Consider the following 21837-nt stretch of genomic DNA (forward strand, 5'->3'; position numbering starts at 1 on the left):
TTTTTTGAAGGCCTCCTATTTATGTGTTAACATTTTAATCACTCAGTTACATAGTTCTTGAGGAACTGCAATAAATAGCAAGAATTCCCACTGCAGAAACCGTGTTACTTTTTCTCAAATAAATTTGTTTATTTATGGCTTTTTATACACAGAGCACTTGCCTTAGAATAACTTATAAAAGTAGTGTTACCGTAAACTGTTCTAGCCCATCATCCCATTTAGCTCATCATAAGAAATAAAGTATGTTTAGTAGTAATGTTTGTTAAGTGTTAAGCAGTACTAATATCAAATTCATTCTTTCAACAAATATTTATTGAGTACCTATTATGGGCCAGGCATTTGTTCTAGGTTCTGGGGATGATTAGTGAATAAGACACAAAAATTCCTGCCCTTTGGTGCTCATACTGGAGTTGGGGAGAAACAGAGATTTTTTGTCAAGTGAAATATATACTCATTTAGAACCTAATGGGTTATATGAAGAAAAACAAGCAATGAAGAAGATTGCGGACAGTTCATCCTGCCTGTAGTTCCCAGCCCAGTGGGCATGTAGGAGGCTCAAAGTGAGTGCTGTGGTTTTTAAGTTTCTTCTGAAAGTGGCCAATCAGCAAGGAAAAAGGCATCAGACCTATAGATGCTGCATGCATGTAGGTATTCAGGCAAAAAGCAATCAGATATCTCTAGTATGGAAGAATGGTTGTGAAGCATATTTCTTTGCGGATAATTAGTCACATTTATCATTTGTGTGTGTGCCTGTGTACACACACATCAGTGCACACATGCATGTGCCTTTAGTACACCTTATTTATCTTTGGGTCGTAGGGGAGAGGGATTCTTTTGTGTTCACATTCTGGGTTATTTTTAATAATTGCTTTATTTTTTGTTATTGGGAAGCAGTAACAAGTATTGCCTGAACATGATTCTGGAACCAGACTCACTGGATTCAAATCTCAGCTTTGGCAATTACTAGCTATGTAAATTTGGAAAAGTTTTTTAACTTCTTTGGTTTCAGTGTCCTCATTTGTAAAATGTTAAGTTCCAAATAAAGCAACTTTCATTGAAATATTTCCTCAGAAAATGCAGGGGTTTATTTTTTTAAAAACAGATTGTGTCTTATAATATCTAAGGGGTGGAAAAACAGGACAGAAGAGAAAAGGTAACGTTTAAAAATAGGCAAAGACAATCTGAAAGGGCTACGTACTGTATGATTCCAACTATATAACATGCTGGAAAAGACAAAACTATGGAGTCAGTAAAACAGCAGTTGCCAAAAGTTAGGAAGACTCCACCATGCCTGGCTGGTGTCGTGCATTCTATGGGGTTTAGACAGATGCATAATGACATGTGTCTGTCATTATATTATCACACAGAGTAGTTTCACTGCCCTAAAAATCCCGTGTTCTGCCTCCCAGGCTCAAGCAATTCTCATGCATCAGCCTTCCAAGTAGCTGGGACTACAGGCATGCACCACCAAACCTGGCTAATTTTTGTATTTTTAGTAGAGACGGGGTTTCACCATATTGGCCAGGCTGGTCTTGTTGGCCATGTTGGCCAGGCCTCAAGTGAGCCGCTTGCCTCGGCCTCCCCAGGTGCATGAGCCACTGCATCCAGCTTTAATTTCTTTTAACTTCTTTCTTTCTTTTCTTTTCTTTTCTCTTTTTTTTTTTTTTTTTTTTGAGATGGAGTCTTGCTCTGTTGCCTAGTCTGGAGTGCGGTGGCATGATCGCGGCTCACTGCAACCTCTGTCTCCTCAGTTCAAGCTGTTCTGCCAGGTTCAAGTGATTATTCCACCTCAGTCTCCCAAATGGCTGGGATTACAGGCACACACCACCATGCCCAGCTAATTTTTGTATTTTTAGTAGAGACAGGGTTTTACCGTGTTGGCCAACCTGGTCTCAAGCTCCTGACCTCAGGTGATCCACCTGCCTTGGCCTCCCAAAGTGCTGAGATTACAGGGGTGAACCACCATGCCCGGCCCAGCTTTAATTTCTTTATGTTGGTTTTCACCTTTCTCTCATATCTCCTTGAGTAACTTATTAGTCAGCCTTTTAAATTATTTATCTAGTATTTCAAATTCTTTATCTAGTATTATCTTGGTTTGGATCCACTGCTGGAGAGCTGTTGTGATCTTTTGGGGGTGTTATATAATCCTGTTTTTTTCATATTGCCAGAATTATTTTTCTGGTTTCTTCTTATTGGGGTAGACTATTTTGTCTACCCCAATGAGAGGGAACTTATTTATTTCTAATTCAACTGAGTTTTTTTTTTAGTTTTTTTTTTACTCGTTGGGGATGTGACTTTATGGTTTCTTAGCTAGCTTTGACTCAGCGTTTTCAGTGTGAAGACTGTATGAGTTCCTTAGTTGTAGAGAATCTTTGTGTGATGGCTTTCTCAGATGCTGGTGATAGTAGTGATGTGCTGGATTTGTGAGCAGGTTCACTGTCTCCTGTGGGGCTGGAATGGCAGAGGTCTCATGAAGCTTCTCTCATTCCCTAGTGATGTGCCTTTAAGAAAAAAAAAAAAATTCCCCAGTATTTTATTCACATGGTTGAACAGTGCAAGCTTGAGGCCAGTAGGAGGTGCCCATAGGTAAAAACCAGCTTCCACTAAAGCAGGTGGATAAATGCCATACTTAATAGTGAGCAGAGCTCCCAGCCTTGACAGAAGCAGCTGGGGAAGGTATATGAAATGCACTGAGGTCTTTTCAGGGAGAAGGGGGGGAGCCACCACAGCTCTCCTTCCAGGCCAATAGGAAAGTAATACACCTCCCAGGCACACTCCTGACCTGCTATTCCAGCTGTTCAAATCAGAAAGGCATCTCTTTTCATCTGCAGGAATACTGATGTTCCATGTAGGCTTTCCCCCTGTGAGCCCAGCACTGCACCTGTGCCTCTGATGAAAAACAACTTCCCACAAATGGAAAGTTCAGGGACTCAAGGCCTGCAGACTGGTTTCTTTTGTCCCACACGGTGCCTCTGTAATGTGCGGCACTCCCCCTTTACCTGGAGGGCCAGACTACTGTGAATCCTGCTACTCCTCTGGGTCTAGCTGCTCAGTGGGACTCCCACACTCCAGGATGGTACTGGAGAATATCTGCCAAGGATCCAGTGATGTGACCTGTCCTCTACTGTCCCAGCAGCGGGTACCAGCACCAGTTCTGATGGGGGTAGGAGAGGAGTGACGTAGACTCTGAGATTTCCTTAGTTACAAATAACCTTAGTGTTGGCTTTCTCAGATGCCAGCAGTAGCAGTAATGTACTGGGCACATGGACAGACTCAAGACCTCCTGGTTAGCCAAGGCAATGCAGGCAATGGCAACAGCTGAGGGCATGCAGAAGTTTTCTCCTTCCTGAGTGCTGTGTTATTCTGCCTTCAGGTGTCATAATGGGCTGTGCCTGGCTACCAGCCAGGAGGTGGTGCTTGCAAAAGAGTACCAGGTGCGGTGGTAGTAGTGGAATTTGTGCTTGCCTTATGTTACCCAGGGCAGGCACTCTGGGGTCTCAGGCAATGGGCGGGGCTATGGAGCCTCCAAATATCCCTGTCCATTGTGTTATGCTACCAGGGCTCATAAAGTGGCAAAGCCCGGTGAGTACTGGACCAGGCAAGTCCTCACTCAGGCTCTCCAGGTACAAGCACAAGCAGTGTCCCCAGTGGGGATCAGAGAACAGCTTTCTGGCCACTGGGGTAATGTTCCAGAGAGGAGCAGAGCTGCCTCTGGTGCACAGAAGAATCCACACAGGGAGTGGGAGCAGGAGGGAGTAGTAGAAGGCAGTAAGGCCCACTCAGCTCCCATGCACTTGGCACAGCAAGTCCCATACCCTCAGTATTCTGCTAACAGCAACTAGCTGTGTTCCAAGCAGTCTACACTTAGAACACAAAACTGCCCCAAGCAGTAAGCCTTCCTACCAGTGATAGAAACCAGGCTTTCAGGCCATGCCCCTCCCTATCCACCTGTGAAGCAGGGGCGCCCAACTTCTGCACTATAGCACACTTCATGCCAGCCCCCTGGTTCTGGCCGACAGGGTTAGTCTCCACTTAAAATCATATTGCAAATCTCAGGAGCTCTTTTCAACCTGTTACTACAGCCTGAGTTACCGAGCAGACTTCTGTGAGGTAGGATCAGGAATGGCTTTCCTCCATCCCCGCTGGAATCTGGTAGTGCGTGCAAAGCACATCCTGATGCCACTCCTTCTCATGTATTCTCCAGGCTCACTAAATTGGCTCCCATACTGAGTAGGGTTAAGGCCTTCCCCTGTGGCCTGGGCTGCCCAGCTTTGCTGTGGGAGTGTGTGTTCTGGTGGCTGAGTCTCCCCATCTTATGCTCTGGAGATTCAGAGTTTTCCATCTGGTTCACAGTGTAGGCTGCTGCCACCACTTCTTTTAAAGGATCTGTGGTTTTTTTCAGTTCTTCTGTTAAATTCTTGTGTTGCTTCTTGTGAAAAAAAGTTCACAGTGTGAATCTCTACACATACTTTGTTTTTCCAAGTAGGAGAGGTATGCTAACACTGTCTCTAGTCCACCATCATGTCTTGGTATCCTCCCTACAGTACTCCCAGTATCTGCAGGTCACAGAACCACAGAGGCTGTGGCAGAGCCACCTGGATCCTCTAGGATTGGAGGAAACAGAGCAATGGAGATAGGACCCGGAGTTGGGAGGGCAGATGCTCAGAAATTATTATTAACTGTTATTACTCTGTTACTTATTTTTGAGGTTGTTCTGAATTGGAATTACATATAAAGTAATATTTTAATTATGTTGGACATAACATTTATCTTCCATATGAATGGCTGATTCGTTACATGGACAAAACATTTCACTTTCATTGTAGTAGTAGCTCTGTGTCTAACCTTGCCAAGTGCTTAATCCAGGAAGTCTTGGTTATGGTTCATTCTGGGAAAAAATTCAGTTAATATGGATCCAGACAGTATGCTAGTATTTGTTATTTAAATCATGCTTGTATAGGTGCAAACACCAGGTCATATAAATGTGTGTGTTTGTGTGTGTGTGTGTATGTGCACATTACCAAATGCCAACCACCACTGAAGTGGGAAAAACAATGACTTATTTATAAATTATATTCTGTTTATACGTCAGACAAATAAGGTAATTGTTTAAATTTTTTACCTGCCGGTTGTTCCTTGAAAACTCATGAGTGACTATAATTTTTTTCATTTCAGAGCTATTTGAAAATCACAATGCAAATTCTTTATACACACACACATACACACACACACACATCCCAATCAGCAATGTTATACAGTTGAACCACATTAAAATTAATTTCTTAAAGGTAGCTTTGAAGGAGAAAGAAGTTGCAAACACTTGAACTCAAATTCTGTTCTCTAACCCTAATCTCCTTTCCTTCCAGCTCTCCTAGTTCTTTCATTCCCACTAAATTTGTACTTTATTTGGACTCATTACAAGTCCCTGTCTCATAAAGCCCTTCCATATTTTTCCAATCTGTCAAGCCCCTCCTGGTTTTACTTTTCTTCCTGCCTATCCTTGGACTTTGTCAGCCATCTGAGTACTAGAATTCACCATCTCTCTAGATTGCTTTGTGGCCAAATTTATACAGCAGGCTTTTCTTGACAATTTCTACCTTTAGCATATTATCTTACAATCTGGTAATTAGCCTATAAATATTTAATGGAAGAAAGGAGAGAGAGACAAAATTCTTAGGTTTTGCAGTAACAATACTGAAAAATTCTTGTGGAAATCTGTGTGACTCGTCCTGCTTGGAAGCATTATGAATTCATGTTATTGAATATCAACTAGGCCCTTTACTGCTGTTGCCCAGTGTTTTTATTTTTCTGTCTCCATCCTATTTCCCATTATCTCCATTGCAGATCACTTCTAATCCCAAAGCTATCAATTACATTATCTGTCTCCTTTTTTCAGTATCTCTCCTTACCCTTTTTCTCCTCTTTAGTACCCCCTTCAAAGTATGTGTGTGTATGTGTGTGTGTGACCAAATGCCAACCACCACTGACACACATACATATATGGGGGAAGTGGTATTGGCATAGGCAACTTTCAAAAGTTAATACCCTATCTTTGTGCTTAATTTATTCTTCTCTCCTCACATGTCAGCTACACTCTCCTCAGTGGTCATTAATGACCTCTGAATGGCCAGCATTTTCTTCTCAGAGCCTATACAATTTGATCTATCTATGGCATGGCATTATAGATATTCTAGAAATTCTGTCCTGTTTTGGCATTACAACACAATTCTCCCTGGCTCTCATCCTGTAACTCTGATGGCTCTTTAGTCTATTTAGCTGATGTCTTCATCTTCTAGCCCTTAAATGTAGGTGTCCCTCGGGTGTCTGCCCTTTTCTCTGTTCTTACACCTCAGGAGAGATTCTGAAACATTAGACGAAGTCTAGAATCAAGCCCAGTGAGTATAAGAATCATCAAAAATTCTAGCTGGAAGAAAAAAACCCCATCAAAAAGTGGGCTAAGGACATGAATAGACAGTTCTCAAAAGAAGATATACAAATGGCAAACAAACATGTAAAAAATGCTCAACATCACTAATTATCAGGGAGATGCAAATCAAAACCACAATGTGATACCACCTCACTCCTGCAAGAATGGCATAATGAAAAAAAGTAAAAAAAAATAGATATTGGCATGGATGTGGTGAAAAGGGAAAATTTTTCACTGCTGGTGAGAATGTAAACTAGTACAACCAGTATGGAAAATAGTGTGTAGCTTCCTTAAAGAACTAAAAGTAGATCTACCATTTGATCCAGCAATCCCACTACTGGGTATCTGCCCAGAGAAAAAGAAGATATTATACGAAAAAGATACTTGCACACTCATATTCATAGCAGCACCATTCACAATTGCAAAAATATGGAACCAGCTCAAATGCCCATCAGTCAGTGAGTGGATAAAGAAAATGTGGTATGTATATATACCATGGAATATTACTCAGCCATAAAAAGGAATGAAATAACGGCATTCACACAACCCGGCTGGAGTTGGAGACCATTATTCTAAGTGAAGTAACTCAGGAATGGAAAACCAAACATCATACGCTCTCACAAGTCACAGCTAAGCTATGAGAATGCAAAGGCATAAGAATGATACAGTGGACTTTGGGGACTCATGGGGAAGGGTGGGAGCAGGTTGGAGGATACAAGGGTACACATTGGGTACAGTGTACACTGCTCAGGTCATGGGTGCACCAAAATCTCAGAAATCACCACTAAAGATCTTAATCATGTAACCAAATACCACCTGTTCCCCAAAAACTCTTGAAATAAAAAAATAATGATAAAATTCTAAGCCCAGCTACTTGGGAGGCCAGGATGGATCACTGGAGGCCAGTAGTTCAAGAGCAGCCTGGGCAATATAGCAAGACCCTATCTCTAAAAAAAGAGAAAAAAACTACAAAACTTAGCTGAATGCAGTGGCACACACCTATAGTCCCAACTACTTGGGAGGCTGAAGTGGGAGGAGGATTGCTTGAACCTGGGAGGCAGAGGTTGCAGTGAGCCGTGATTGCGCCACTGCACTCCAGCCTGAGCAACAGAGTGAGATCCTATGTGGCGGGCGGGGGGGGGGAGAAAGAAAAAAACAATTAGCCAGTTGTTGTGGCATGCACTATAGTTTTAGCTACCTGAGAGACTGAAGTGGGAAAATCTCTTGAGCCGAGGAGTTTGAGGCTGAAATGCCACCACACTTCAGCCTGTGCAACAGAGTAAGACCTTGCCTCTTAAAAAAAAAAGAATCACGTAAGATTCTTGTTTAAAATGTAAAACAGGCTTCTAGATCCTGCCCTCAGAGATTGTGATTAAGTAAGTCTAGAATGAAGTCCAGAAATCTGGATTTTTAACAAGCTCTGCAGTGAACTATGATTCCGCCACTGCACTCCAACCTGGATGACAAAGCAAGACCCTATCTCAAAAAAAAAAAAAAAAAAAAAAGGAATGCAGGGCCACAATTTGAAGTAGTAATGTTCTATAGTTCTATCTACTTCAATGACTTCAGTCATCACTTCCATGCTGGTTACTCTCAAGTATTTTAACATCCCATTCATGAATTTTCCTTACTTAGACCATACTTTGTGGATCTTAAGACCAAAAGTGGAGCTGATAATCAACTACCATGTCCTTGCTTTAATTATTGACATAATAAAATACTAGCAGAAACACTGGTAAATAGCTCTACACTAAGATCCCACTGTCAGTTCCACCACAGTCTCATCTGTCCTGTGGCCCCTCTCCTGAGACCTGCCTGTAATCCAGCGACAAAGAGGTCATACCTGACACACAGAGTTTCACCACTATTCTAATTGGTTGAAATGTATCAGTTAAATATTACCACTGTTAAAGATGATAATGTAATCACGTGGGAACATGAGAGAAGGAACTGGTATTAGTAGGGAGGATTACAAGTTCAAGACGTAAAATGATTTACGTACTAATTTGGATGGAGTGGCCTACATCAAGTCCAAGATCACTAGGACTGTATTCTTCAAATCTGGCTGATTATCAGAATCTGAGACCCAACCCTGAGAAATTTTGATTCAGTAGGACTGGGGCCCGCCAGAATCACTAGTAGGACCCAAAAATCACTTATTTTTTGGTTTGTTTTTCTGGGTTTTTTGAGAGAGAGTCTTCCTCTGTCACCCGGGCTGGAGTGCAGTGGCGTGATCTCGGCTCACTGCAGCCACCTCCTGGATTCAAGCAGTTCTTGTGCCTCAGCCTCCCAAGAAGCTGGGATTACAGGCATGCGCCACCACACCAGGCTAATTTTTGTATTTTTAGTAGAGACAGGGTTTTGCCATGTTGGCCAGGCTGGTCTCAAATTCCTGACCTCAAGCAATCCACCCACCTTGGCTTCCCAAAGTGCTGGGATTACAGGCATGAGCCACCACGCCCAGCCAGAAATCACTATTTTTTTTTTACATTTTCCCCAGCAATTGAGAACATAGAGAAGTTGTACCAAAGTGTTGCCCCCCTATTGGACCTCAAGCAGGCATTTTTTCATTCCTAGCATGATTAAAAAGATTAAGCAAGGATATGTGACTGATTCTGTACAAACTACCACCACTGCTAGAAAGTATCACTTGCGTATATTTTATAGACAGAAAGCAACTCAATGTTAAATTCCACTCAGCAGTATTCATTTTATTCCTGGCAATAAAGAACTTCATTTGTAGTTTCTGTGAAAGTAAACTCCCCAAGGAAAAAAACCACATGTAGGAAAAACATGCAGCAAAATGTAGTCACCTTTATATTAGTTTTTTTAATTTTAAGAGAAAAATTGTAATTTTAGATTCTCACCCAAGTTAAATTAGTACTTGAATCAAAAGATATAATGATGTTTTAATCAGGTGTTACTTTTCTCTGAATCATATGTACAGGTTATTGAAACAAAGGAAGAATAACACTTCTGTAAAATGTTGTGTCATGGGTTTTATCTAGAGTCACTTATTACGTATATGATTCCTGAGTCACTAATTACTAAGGCTTTCCTATAAGGAAAAGATTACTAACAATAGGCAATGTGAGCAATTGCAAAACTTTTTGAATAGTAATTATTATAGGTACAGAAAGATTTTTGAAACTCTGTTGAAGGAATTAAATTCTAATAAATTACGTTTATTTCAAACATGGAATTAGCATCACTTTTTATTCAGAGATATGTACTTTTTTCCCGACAAATGAAAATCAACTTTGGGGATTTAGAAGCCTACAAACAGGTTTATAAAGAAATGTATCTGTAACACTAACAGCATTATTATAGTATTTATTATCCAGAGTAAGGCGGTTATAGGTTTTATGTTAAAGATACCTTTTGAAAGTAAGGCTTCTGGCCCTTAACTTTGTTTATAATACTAAAACCTTTAGCCGGGCATGGTGGTGCATGCCTGTGGTCCTGGCGACTCAAGAGGCTGAAGTAGGAGGATCACTTGAGCCTGGGAGGTCGAGGCTGCAGTGAGCTGTGGCTCTGCACTCTAGCCTAGGCAACAGAGTGAGATCCTGTCTCAAAAAATATATGTATATATTAAAACCTAATATATGTAACTACTTTCATGAAAAAATTGAACTAAAATAATTGAGACTGCTGCTGTATGTTTTGTGCAACTAAAATAATTGAGACTGCTGCTGTTATGTTTTGTGCAATTGAAATTAGATTTGGTATGTTTTAAACAGCTCATTCTAGACAGAAGTTAACTAAAATTCATAAATGTTCTTAGTTATTCCCTGCCACCCTTTCCCCACACACACACACTTGAACTGTTCTGCACTTTGAAACACAAAGCAACTTGTCAGTTCAGTTTATTCAGTCAGGGTCAGTTCTGTGAAAACAAAGCCAAGGCAATTGTTTGATTTAATTGACTAGACAAACTGGTTATACAGGTTAGTAGAACTTAGTTTTATTTTTGTCCAGCTGCATGTTTGAATGTTCATAAAGTAACTTAGTAAAATAATAAGATTCCAGTGACATTGCAATAGATTTTAAAGAATAATTACCAAAGCAAAGAAAAAAACATTCTAAAACCCAAACTATAGAAGCTATTCATGGTATTTTTTTCTTTATGGCTCCACTTTCACTATAATGAAATGTGTTCCCCCAAAAAAGTAGCCTTCTTTTCTTTCACTATTCATTTCCTTCTTTTTTTTTTTTTTAATTTTTTTTTTGAGGATTTTTTTTTCCTGGGCTGTAGTTAATATAACTATCAGAAAATTTCCTGTACAATTTAGATGAATAAATGCTTTTACAGAATAGTTCTCTATGTGCAAGCAGACATCCTCTAACAGTTGGTCAGCTCCCTTTTGGCTTCAGTGTCCTCCTTACCCAGCCAACCTCATGGCTGATCATTTTAACAGTGTTCTCATTACTACCTTGATTCTTTCTGCCTCCCACCATACTTTCCACTATATCCATCCCACTGTTCCCTGCTTCTTCAGCTCCTGGGCTTCTAATCACTCATTATTTTATTAAAATGAGTGGAAAACCAAAAAATTGATATGCTAAAGTATACTCTTAAAGGTCTTAATACTTTAAAAGTATATAGATCTCATGAACATAATTCATTTGAGGAAAAAAATACAAATCATTTCTTGTCCCAGGAAAACAGTAAATCTTTAATGGAACTTTTTAGCAATTATAACAAAAAGAATGGAAAAATGTTTAAACATATATAAAAGGCTAGATGTTTATCGCCAAAGAATATCTAAAGGTCATAGAATAGTTAGGAATTCTGTCATTTTGTTTTGTGTAATAAATACCCCCTTCCTTACCCTTTCACCCTAATAATGGATATCCACCATTTTGTTGTGATTATCCAACTATAGAGTACCTTTTTCAAGAACTCATTATATACCAAAGTAGGAGCTTGCTGACACTGATAATGCTTTAGTTTTGTAGTGACATACAATTACCATTTGCTTAGGAAAAAAAATAAAGAACAAAAACAAGTAAATTTTTTAAAACTATGGTTGAGTATATATAAGTTGATAAAAATCCTTTGGGAGAAAACTTTTGTCTTGTGTGTTAAGAGCATTAAATAGTCATACCCCTTAGCCTAGTGTGTCTTCTATCCTGAAAAAAAATTAACAAAGCAAATACTAACTTAAGAAAAAAAACTACAGCACTGAAAAGATTTGTTGTAATATTGTTTATGCTAACATAAATTATGTAAATTTTTATATATTGTTTATACTGACTTATAATTGATAACATTCTAAATGTCTATTACTATACATAGTGTAAATTATGATACATTGGCTTTGGTAGGCAGTTTTGTAACCGCTAATAATATAAATACCATACTATTAACAATCTAGAAAAATGATTCTGGTATAGGTTATGTGAAAAGGCACAACATAAAATTGTATATAGTACACTAGCAATGAACAGTCTGACAAAGGAAATTAAGAAAACAATTCCATGTACAATAGCATCAAAAAGAAGAAAATACAGCCAGGCATGATGGCTCTGGACTTTGAAAGGCCAAGGCCAGAAGAATTGCTTGAGCTCAGGAGTTCAAGCCCATCCTGGGCAGCATAGGGAGACTCTGTCTCTATAAAACATAAAATAAAATTAGCCGGGCGTGGTGGCTCATGCTTGTAGTCCCAGCTACTCAGGAGGCTGAGGTGGGAGGATTACTTGAGCCCAGGAGGTAGGCTGCAGTGAGCCATGATGTTACCACTGCACTCCAGACTAGGTGACAGAGTGAGTCCCTGTCTCAAAAAAAAAAAAAAAAGAAGAAGAAAACATTTAGGAATAAATTAACCAAATGGACCCAAGACATCCCATATTCATGGATTAGAAGATTTAATGTTGTTAGGATGATAATACTACCCAAAACATTCTACAAATTAGATTCAGTCCCTATCAAAATCCCAATGGCATTTTTTACAGAAATGGAAAAACTGATCCTAAAATTCATATGGAATTTCAAGGAACCCTAAATGGCCAAAACAATCTTTAAAAGGAAAAACAAAGTTGTAGGGCTCAGATTTCCAGATTTCTGAACTTACTTTAAAGCTACAGTCAGCAAAACAGTGTGCAACTAGAATAAGGATGGACATAAAAACCCATGGAATATTAATAGAATAGAGCCCAGAAGTAAACACTTGCCTATATGGCCAGTTGTTTTCAACAAGAGTGCCAGGACCATTTAATGGAGAAAAGCCAGTCTTTTCAACAAATGGGGCTGGTAAAACTGAGTATCTACATGCAAAAGAATGAAGTTGGACCCTTACCATACACCATATTCAAAAACTAACTCAGACTGGATCAGAGACCTAAATTTAAGCATGAAAGGTATAAAATTCATAGAAGAAAACATAGGAGAAAATCATAACCTTGGATTTGGCAATTTCTGCAAAAGGACAAGCACAAAAACATAAAATAGATAAATTGAACTTCCTAATTATAAAAAATTGTGAATTAAAGGAGATTATCAGCTGGACCCAATGGCTCATGCCTGTAATCCCAGCACTTTGGGAGGCCAAGGCAGGCAGATCACTTGAAGTCAGGAATCCGAGACCAGCCTGGCCAACATGGTGAAACCCCGTATCTACTAAAAATATGAAAATTAGCCAGGCATGGTGGCGCACGCCTGTAATCCCAGCTACTCAGAAGGCTGAGGCAAGAGGATTTCTTGAATCCAGGAGGCGGAAGTTGCAGTGAGCCGAGATCGCACCACTGCACTCCAGCCTGGGTGACAGAGCAAGACTCCATCTCAAAATAAGTAAGTAAGTAAATAAATAAGATTATCAAGAAAGTGAAAAGACAACCCACAAAATGGAAGAAAATATTTGCAAATTACATATCTAATAAGACTGTATTATTAAGAATATATAAAGAACTCCTACAACTCAGCAACAACAACAAGAAAAATCACAATTAAAATATAAGCAAAAGACTTGGGAAGACTTCTCTCCAAAGAAGATATACAAATGCCCAGTATGCACATGAAATAACATGCTTTGGCCAGGATGTGGAGAAATTGTAATCAAATTTCTTGCTGGTAGGAATGTAAAATGGTATCACCACTGTGGAACCGTTGCAGTTCCTCAAAAAGTTAAATATAGAATTACCATATGACCTAACAGTTCTACTCCACTTCTAGGTAGCTACCCAACAGAAGTGAAACAAGAACTCAAGATATACAATATTTGTGCACCAATGTTCATAGCAGCATTATTCACAATAGCCAAACAGTGGAAACCCAAGTATTCATCAAGAGATCAATGGATAAACAAAATGTACTATAAACATACAGTGGACTATTATTTACCATTAAAAGGAATGAAGTTCTGATAGATGATACAACGTAGATGAACTTTGAAAACGTCACACTAAGTGAAATAAGCAGACAGCAAAGGACAAATATTGTGTTATTCCACTTATGTGAGGTATCTGGAATAGGCAAATTCACAGAGACAGAAAGTAAGATACAGGTTTCTAGGGCCAGGAGGGAGGAGAAAATGGGGAGTTTTTGTTTAATGGGTACAGAGTTTCCATATGGACTGATGGAAGTGTTCTGGAAATAGAAGTGGTAGCTATTCAACATTATGAATGTACTTAATGCCACTGAATTGTACACTTTTCACATGATTAAAATGGTAAATTTTACATTATATTTTAAGCCACATTTGTCAAAAATCTATACATAATGATTTGGATATATAAATTATGTATTTTTAAAACAAGGGAATATGAAGAAATGAAAAAATTATTGAATTATGATGTGAATATTTTTAGTAGAAGTAAAGCTGAAATAAAAGAGTTTAACTTTTAGCTAAGTGTTTCCATTTTAAAAACATATATTTTATGTCATATAGCTTTTCAGACCAAGACAAATACTAAGAAAATTTAAGTTTATGCATTCTCAAAATTGCTATTAATATTTTATTTAAAATTTTTTCAGCCAGGCGAGGTGGCTCACACCCGTAATCCCTGCACTTTGGGAGGCTGAGGTGGGCGATCACCTGAGGTCAGGAGTTCAAGACCAGCCTGGCCAATATGGTGAAACCCCATGTCTACTAAAATTACAAAAATTAGTGGGGCATGGTGGCAGGCACCTGTAATCCCAGCTACTCAGAAAGCTGAGGCAGGAGAATCACTTGAACCTGGAAGGCGGAGGTTGCAGTGAGCCGAGATCGCGCCACTGCACTCTAGCCTGGGCGACAGAGTGAGACTGTCTCAAAAAAAAGAAAACAAAAAAAATTATTGTTTATAGTTGCTATTAAGAATAGCTATATTGATTCACTCTTAAAACCTTCAAATTTACACAGGAAAAGCTTTTCAGAATAATTCATGTCAAAGGAATTTCTGTACTATATTTGTGCTAGAGCATTTTGAATGATTTTATTTTGTTGTCACATTTTCTAGATTTTAATGAAACCTGTGTTTCTTTAGCTTGACAGAGCCAATTCGCTATTAAACCAGACTCAACAGCCTTACAGGTATCTCATTGAATCAGTGCGTCAGAGAGATTCTAAGATTGATTCACTGACGGAATCTATTGCACAACTTGAGAAAGATGTCAGGTAAACCATCTACAAATCTTTTATTTGAATAATAAAGACATTGTTACCATATTGCTGCTGTAGGTGAATTTGGGTTGTAAATCATGAACAGAAAATTTAAATAATGAAGGCGTCTTAAATGTAATGAATATTAAACTTTTCTTAGAAAAACTAAGGTCACATCACATCAAGTGTTCACATTCCACCTGTGATCAGATGTCTTAGCATGGAAATAACAATGTTACACTTATGAGCATAACATTCCATCTATCCTAGAGGACACAACCGCTATTGGTCCTTGTTTCCCTAGAACTCTTTAGTGTGGTGTAGATTGACCAAAGGGAGAGGAGGAATAAAACCAGATGCTATTTGTGTCGTTAAAATGGCTTTTTAAACAACAACAACAAAAAATTTACATTTACTTAGATTTATGTTGATTTTTCCAAGGAATTTTTAGGCTTTTCTTCTGACCTTTTACATGAAAGTAACTTTTAAGTGTAAATAAATAAATTTCTTTCACTTCCTTAATTTGTAATTGTTTCTGTATGAGATCTTATCCAAAAAAAATTTGCTATGACCAGTTTGGTTTTTTAAACTGAAATTAAAGAATGAAGATATGTGTAAATGAAACAGTTTCACTTGTGGATAGATGGTTAGTTTGCTTAGTTACTAGATTTACAAGATTATAAGAATAATTTAGATTTTTATGGGTAAATTATTAACTGATTATAAATGTAAAAGCAGAGAATTAAGTGGGAATAGAAATGGTTAAATCAAGGAATTGGAAAACAATAAGGAGAAGATGGTTGTTAAATCCAGGTTTCTTAAAGTATGCAAACAAAAATATAAACCTATTGGTAACTAATTCCAAAGTATAAATGTTATTTTTAATGAATCACAATAATTACCTTCTTTCATTTCTACCCCACCAAAATAATTGGTCTAGAACTTTATTCCTGTTCTTAATTTTTTATGATTTGTTTAAATAATTTAGGAGCACATTTATACCTTGAATGTGTCAAAATAAGTTTGTTTCTAGATTAATTTTAAAGTTAAAAATTCTGTATACAACCTACAATAATAAATTAATTGTTCTATAAATAGTTCTTGGGGACAATAGAAATTATGTCTTTCACAATTCACTGGGCACCTGATTATCTTAGGGAAATTGAAGAAAGAACCCCAAATAGAATTTTTTCCTCCTATGTTACATATTTCTGTTAAATTTGAATATTTTTTGGCCAGGCGCAGTGGCTCACACCTGTAATCCCAGCACTTTGGGAGGCTGAGGCAGGCAGATCACCTGAGGTCAGGAGTTCTAGACCAGCCTGGCCAACATAGTGAAACCCTGTCTCGACTACAAATACAAAAGTTAGCTGAGCATGGTGATGCATGCCTGTAGTCCCAGCCACTCTGGAGGCTGAGACAGGAGAATCGCTTGAACCGGGGAGACGGAGGTTGCAGTGAGCTGAGATCATTTCACTGCACTCCAGCTTGGGCAACAGAGTGAGACTCTGTCTCAAAAAAATTAAAATTAAATTTTGAATCTTTTTTTTTTTTTTGAAACGGAGTCTCACTGTCACCCAGGCTGGAGTGCAATTATGTGATCTCTGCTCACTATAACCTCTGCCTCCCGGGTTCAAGTGATTCTCCTGCCTCAGCCTCCTGAGTAGCTAGGATTACAGGCACACGCTGCCACGCCCAGCTAATTTTTGTATTTTTAGTGGAGACAGGGTTTCACCATGTTGGTCAGGCTGGTCTTGAACTCCTGACCTCATGATCTGCCCTCCTCGGCCTCCTGAAGTGCTAGGATTAAAGGCGTGAGACACCGTGCCTGGCCTTAAAATTTGAATCTTTTATATGTCTTATTTTACCATTATTTCTTGTGATGGGGAGGTATATAAAAATCCTGAGGAAAAAAATTACTTCTTTCACAGTTATCTCCAAACAAATTTATTTGATTATTTATTTTACTAAGAATTAAAGTAGCTTAAAATGTTTAATATAGAGAAAATAATAGCTAGCTGTAGGAGAAAATTATAAAGATGAACAAATTCAGCCGTAGAGAAATTAAGCAACTTGTCCTCTAAGAACATGCAACATTGTGATAGAGTCAGAATTCAATTTTATATCTGTCTGCTTGCTAATTCTATTCTCCTAACCATTAGGTTATACTGCCCCTCTATGTTCTATTCTGAATTAGGGATAATATTTCTTTAGCTAAAATAATCAAGGAAGAGAACAAAAAAATAGTGTATCATAGTGATTAAAAGTAGCACTTTAATGAGTTGATCGTTGTTGAAGCAGGGTGATAGATATATCAGGGTTTGCTATTACATATTTTCTCTTCTGAAATATTCTATAATAAAATTTTTTAAAAAACAGATTTTAAAAGGAAGTTTTCAAATTCAACTTAGTACTTAGTTTTGAGTTAGGGCAAGTAATTTAAACTCTCTAATACCTCTGTTGTCCAATAGAACTTTCTATAATGATAAAAATATTCCATATCTGTCTGGGCACGGTAGCTCAAGTCTGTAATTCCAGCACTTTGGGAGGCCGAGGCGGGCAGATCACAAGGTCAGGAGATCGAGACCATCCTGGCTAACACGGTGAAACCCTGTCTCTACTAAAAATACAAAAATTAGCCAGGCGTAGTGGCGGGCGCCTGTAGTCCCAGCTACTCGGGAGGCTGAGGCAGGAGAATGGCGTGAACCTGGGAGGCAGAGCTTGCAGTGAGCCGAGATTGCGCCAGTGCACTCCAACCTGGGCGACAGAGCCAGACTCCATCTCCACAAAAAAAAAAATTCTATATCAGTGCTGTCCAGTATGGTAGCCACTAGCTAGCCGCATATAGATGTTGAGCATTTGTTTTGGGGTTTTGTTGTTGTTGTTGTTGTTCTTTTTTTTTTTTTTTCTTTTCTTTGAGACGGAGTTTCACTCTTGTCACCCAGACTGGAGTGCAATGGCGCGATCTCGGCTCACTGCAACCTCCGCCTCCCAGGTTCAAGCGATTCTCCTGTCTCAGCCTCCCAAGTAGCTGGGATAACAAGCACCCACCACCACAGCGGGCTAATTTTTGTATTTTTAGTAAAGATGAGGTTTCACCCTGTTGGCCAGGGTGTTCTTGAACTCCTGACCTCAAATGATCCGCTGGCCTTGGCCTCCCAAAGTGCTGGGATTACAGGCATGAGCCACCACACCCAACCTGAGCATTTGAAATGTGGCTACTGTTACTGAGGAACTAAATTTTTAATTCTATTAAAATTAAATTGTTTAAATTATCTGTAATTTTATTTTTAATTTTATTAAAATTAAAGATAATTTTAATTGCCCTAGTGGCCAATGGCTGTGGTATTGCACAGTACAGCCAGTTTCCTCATATGTGAAATGAGAGTGGTGCCGAGGCAGACAGATTGCCTGAGCCCAGGAGTTCGAGACCAGCCTGGACAACATGGCAAAACCATGTTTGGTTTTGTCTCTACAAAAAATACAGAAAAGTTAGCCAGTGTGATGGCACGCTTCTGTAGTCCTGGCTACTCAGGAGGCTGAGATGGGAGGATGAGTTGAGCCTGGGAGGTGGAGGTTGCAATGAGCAACTGCACTCCAGCCTGGGTGACAAAGCAAAACTCTGTCTCAAAAAAAATAAATAAATAAAAATAATGAGAGTGGTCCTAACAGCACCCGATTGATAGGGTTGTTCTGAGGAATAAATGATATAATCTTCATAATATACACAGATACAATAGTGCCTAAACATTATATTCAACAGTGTTCAATAAATGTTTGCCATTCTTAGTACTTAGCATACATGTAACAAATTTTTGGTTGAAAATTATATTAAAAATGAGAAATAACATTTCTCAAAATATGTTGAATTTCAACAAAAATTAAGACTCCCTTAATAACAGCAATGGTTTTCATAAAGGCCATGTCATTTATGGAATTAATTACCAAGAAAAATTTTGTACTAAACATGAGTCCTTTAATGTTGTCTTGTGTTTCATAAATTCATTGTGTGATATTTTAGTACATTCTGAACTGATAATTCACAGGATATGAAATCTTATTCTTAATTGAAGCAACTACCTTCTAAAGTGAAAAGTTATTAATACTTTCAGTAGTTTAATTATGACACTTGAGATGTTGCTATAGGTGTACCCTGGTTACATGAATGAAATGCTGTGATGTAACAATGCCATTAAAAAGTCAGCTCAGCCAGTAATTCAGATATGATAGGATAGATCACAGTTCTGTATACCCACGTTCCTTCATCCCTACTCGAAGCAAATGGCATTTCAAATCCTAGAGTGGAATTATCCTGGGCTTTAAATACACATCAGGCTGGTTTCTCTCCTTATGGTAAATGTGTCTGTAAAATTAGATATTAATATGAACCTGAAGGAGTAGTTGTGAAAATTAAATTTAGGGACATATATAAAGCTTTAGCATGTAGGAGAATCTCAGTAAATGTTACTTCCCTCCCCTTGTCTTTTATTTGAAATTTAAACATTAATGATGGCCCATCCAAAAGCGTTATCAAGTTATTATGTTCCTTAGAAAACATAAACAGGAAAATTCCTATTCCTCATTGCTAGGTGTTGATGTTAGTTGTAAAAATATTTACATCAATTGATGATTTTTAAATGTTTTTCTAATTCAATAAAAACTCTTTGAAGAACTGAATAATTGTATGCTTTTCTTAGAAAATTAAACAATACCACTATACCATACTTACCCCTTGAAAATCAACTATTTATACAATATATTCAATTTCTAGAAAGGCTAGAGTAAATATTCACTAAAATGAAATCATCATAAACACATTAAAAGCTAACATTTGAGATGTCACTATTAACTGCTTTAAATTCTCCTATCATTAAAGTAATACTTTATTATAAAAATAGTACTGTTAACTTTCTTCCACCAAGCCACAAGAGACACTCTGTGTAATACAGTTTGATCTCTACTTCAGAAGGGAAGGAAGCTTGGAAAGAGAATAATTAGCATAATTTTCTTTGCCTGTTGTCGGTTCTCAGTTTATTCTTAACTGGTAGTTAAAGATAAGACTACATTGCCAACTTCCCTTACAAAGCTATCCCAGAGTGTATTGATCCAGGAAGTTAAGGAACAATATATCAGGAATGTTTTCGTATTGCAGGTGAAACAGAGCCATAAACATGAATTTCTAAGTAATAATTAACAGTGAATTTAACAATTATGGGTGTAATATACCATTCAAGATAGATGTGCTTACAAGGAGATTTGTTTTGTAGTTGTTTTATGAGTCACTCATAGAAGCTTTGTATTTTCAAAGGTAAGTTTCCACTGTTATGAAATATGTCTTATGAAGACTAAAATTCTATTGAGTAAATACATACTAGAAGAAGAGTGAATATAATAATCATCATATTCAGTTTTAGAGACCCACATGTTAAAGGTTGTTTCCCTGTGGTTCGAGTATATTATAAAGAAGACAAAATATATGCCCAGATATTGTAATCACAGCAATATTGTCTGGGAAGTCCACATTGTTTGTAATAAACTCATGTCTTACAGGTACAACATAATTGTTCTGTAAGCCAGTTTATCCCCCCACCATTTATTCCATGTATATACGGTTGTTTTGCTATTTAATTATAGAATACTTTATTTTTGAAAAGTTAAACACGACAATATAAAAGCATTTGTAAAGAATTATCCAGTCAAAATCCTTTAATTACCTCGACATTCCATTCCGATTACACTACATATTCTTTAGAAGAGCCAGTTGGTATTTGAGACAGAGAGTGAGTGTGTGTGTGTATGCACTGAATGTGAGTATATGCTTATATACCGTGGTTATAAGTGTACATGTATATGAACATAGACACATACATGTTCCTTAAAAGTTCCTAGTCCTGTTTACTGGATATTTAAATTTGAAAAATATTTTGCCTTCAAAGTGGTTCCAGCTAAAGAGGTGGTTAGAATTCTAGAGTTAGAGAAACATGTGATCCTTACCATGCTTTGGAGACTAGCAGAACATGGCACTCAGTTTCCTTTATACTGTTTTGTTCTTTTCAACTCCTCAGCTCTTGTGGGATCTCTGGCGCCTAACTCTAAAAGTCAGTTTGTTTTTCAGCTGAGCTGCTTACCTTTATTGGCATTTAATTACTGTTTTACTCTGATGCCTATTTTTTTATCTAAATTAGTAATACTGTATAACATTTATATAGTTTTATGAGTTCAACACTTTATATAATCATTCACATAGTCCTTTGACATACATGAGTATTATGTTCTACCCTTACAGATATAAAAACTGAGGTTCAGTGGGGTGGTATGTGTTATGCTTTACAACACACATTTGAGTCTGAGTCAGTGGCACAGTTGGGAACAGAAGTCAAAATTGCATCTAGTCCGTCTCCTCAGAGGACAAACTATGATGCTTCCTTCTCGATTACTTGGAAGGAGAAGAATGTGGGCTTTCCCTCTTAAGTCCTTTGAATTAGCAGTTGCTGCAGATTGCCTACTACTGTTTCTTGAATTAAAAAAAAAAAAGCCTGCCAAATATTATTCTAAAGATTAGTGGCTTTCCTTTATTTATTTATTTATTTTTTTTGAGAGAGAGCCTCACTCTGTCTCCCAGGCTGGAATACAGTGGAGCATCATAGCTCACTGCAGCCTCAAACTCCTGGGCTCGAGCGATCCTCCTACCTCATGCTTTGATGTAGCTGGGACTAAAGGTGCATGTCTCCACACCTGGCTAACATTTTTTTTTAAGAGATGGGGGTCTCTCTATGTTGCCCAGACTAGGCTCGAACTCCTGGGCTCATGCATTTCTCCAACCTCGATCTC

At 38.1% G+C, this 21837-nt stretch overlaps 1 protein-coding gene across 2 annotated transcripts in view; it reads left to right on the forward strand.

Moving 5' to 3' along the window:
* Positions 1 to 21837, forward strand: part of PIBF1 (progesterone immunomodulatory binding factor 1) — a 232929-nt gene that overhangs the window by 167705 nt on the left and 43387 nt on the right. For both annotated transcript variants that reach the window (XM_004054592.5, XM_031001205.3), the window contains one exon: positions 14891 to 15021. In XM_004054592.5, the coding sequence (XP_004054640.3) occupies positions 14891 to 15021 (131 nt within the window). The remainder of the gene's footprint in view (positions 1 to 14890; positions 15022 to 21837) is intronic.

The sequence above is a fragment of the Gorilla gorilla genome, chromosome 14 (assembly GCF_029281585.2).
Source record: "Gorilla gorilla gorilla isolate KB3781 chromosome 14, NHGRI_mGorGor1-v2.1_pri, whole genome shotgun sequence".
NCBI lineage: Eukaryota > Metazoa > Chordata > Mammalia > Primates > Hominidae > Gorilla > Gorilla gorilla.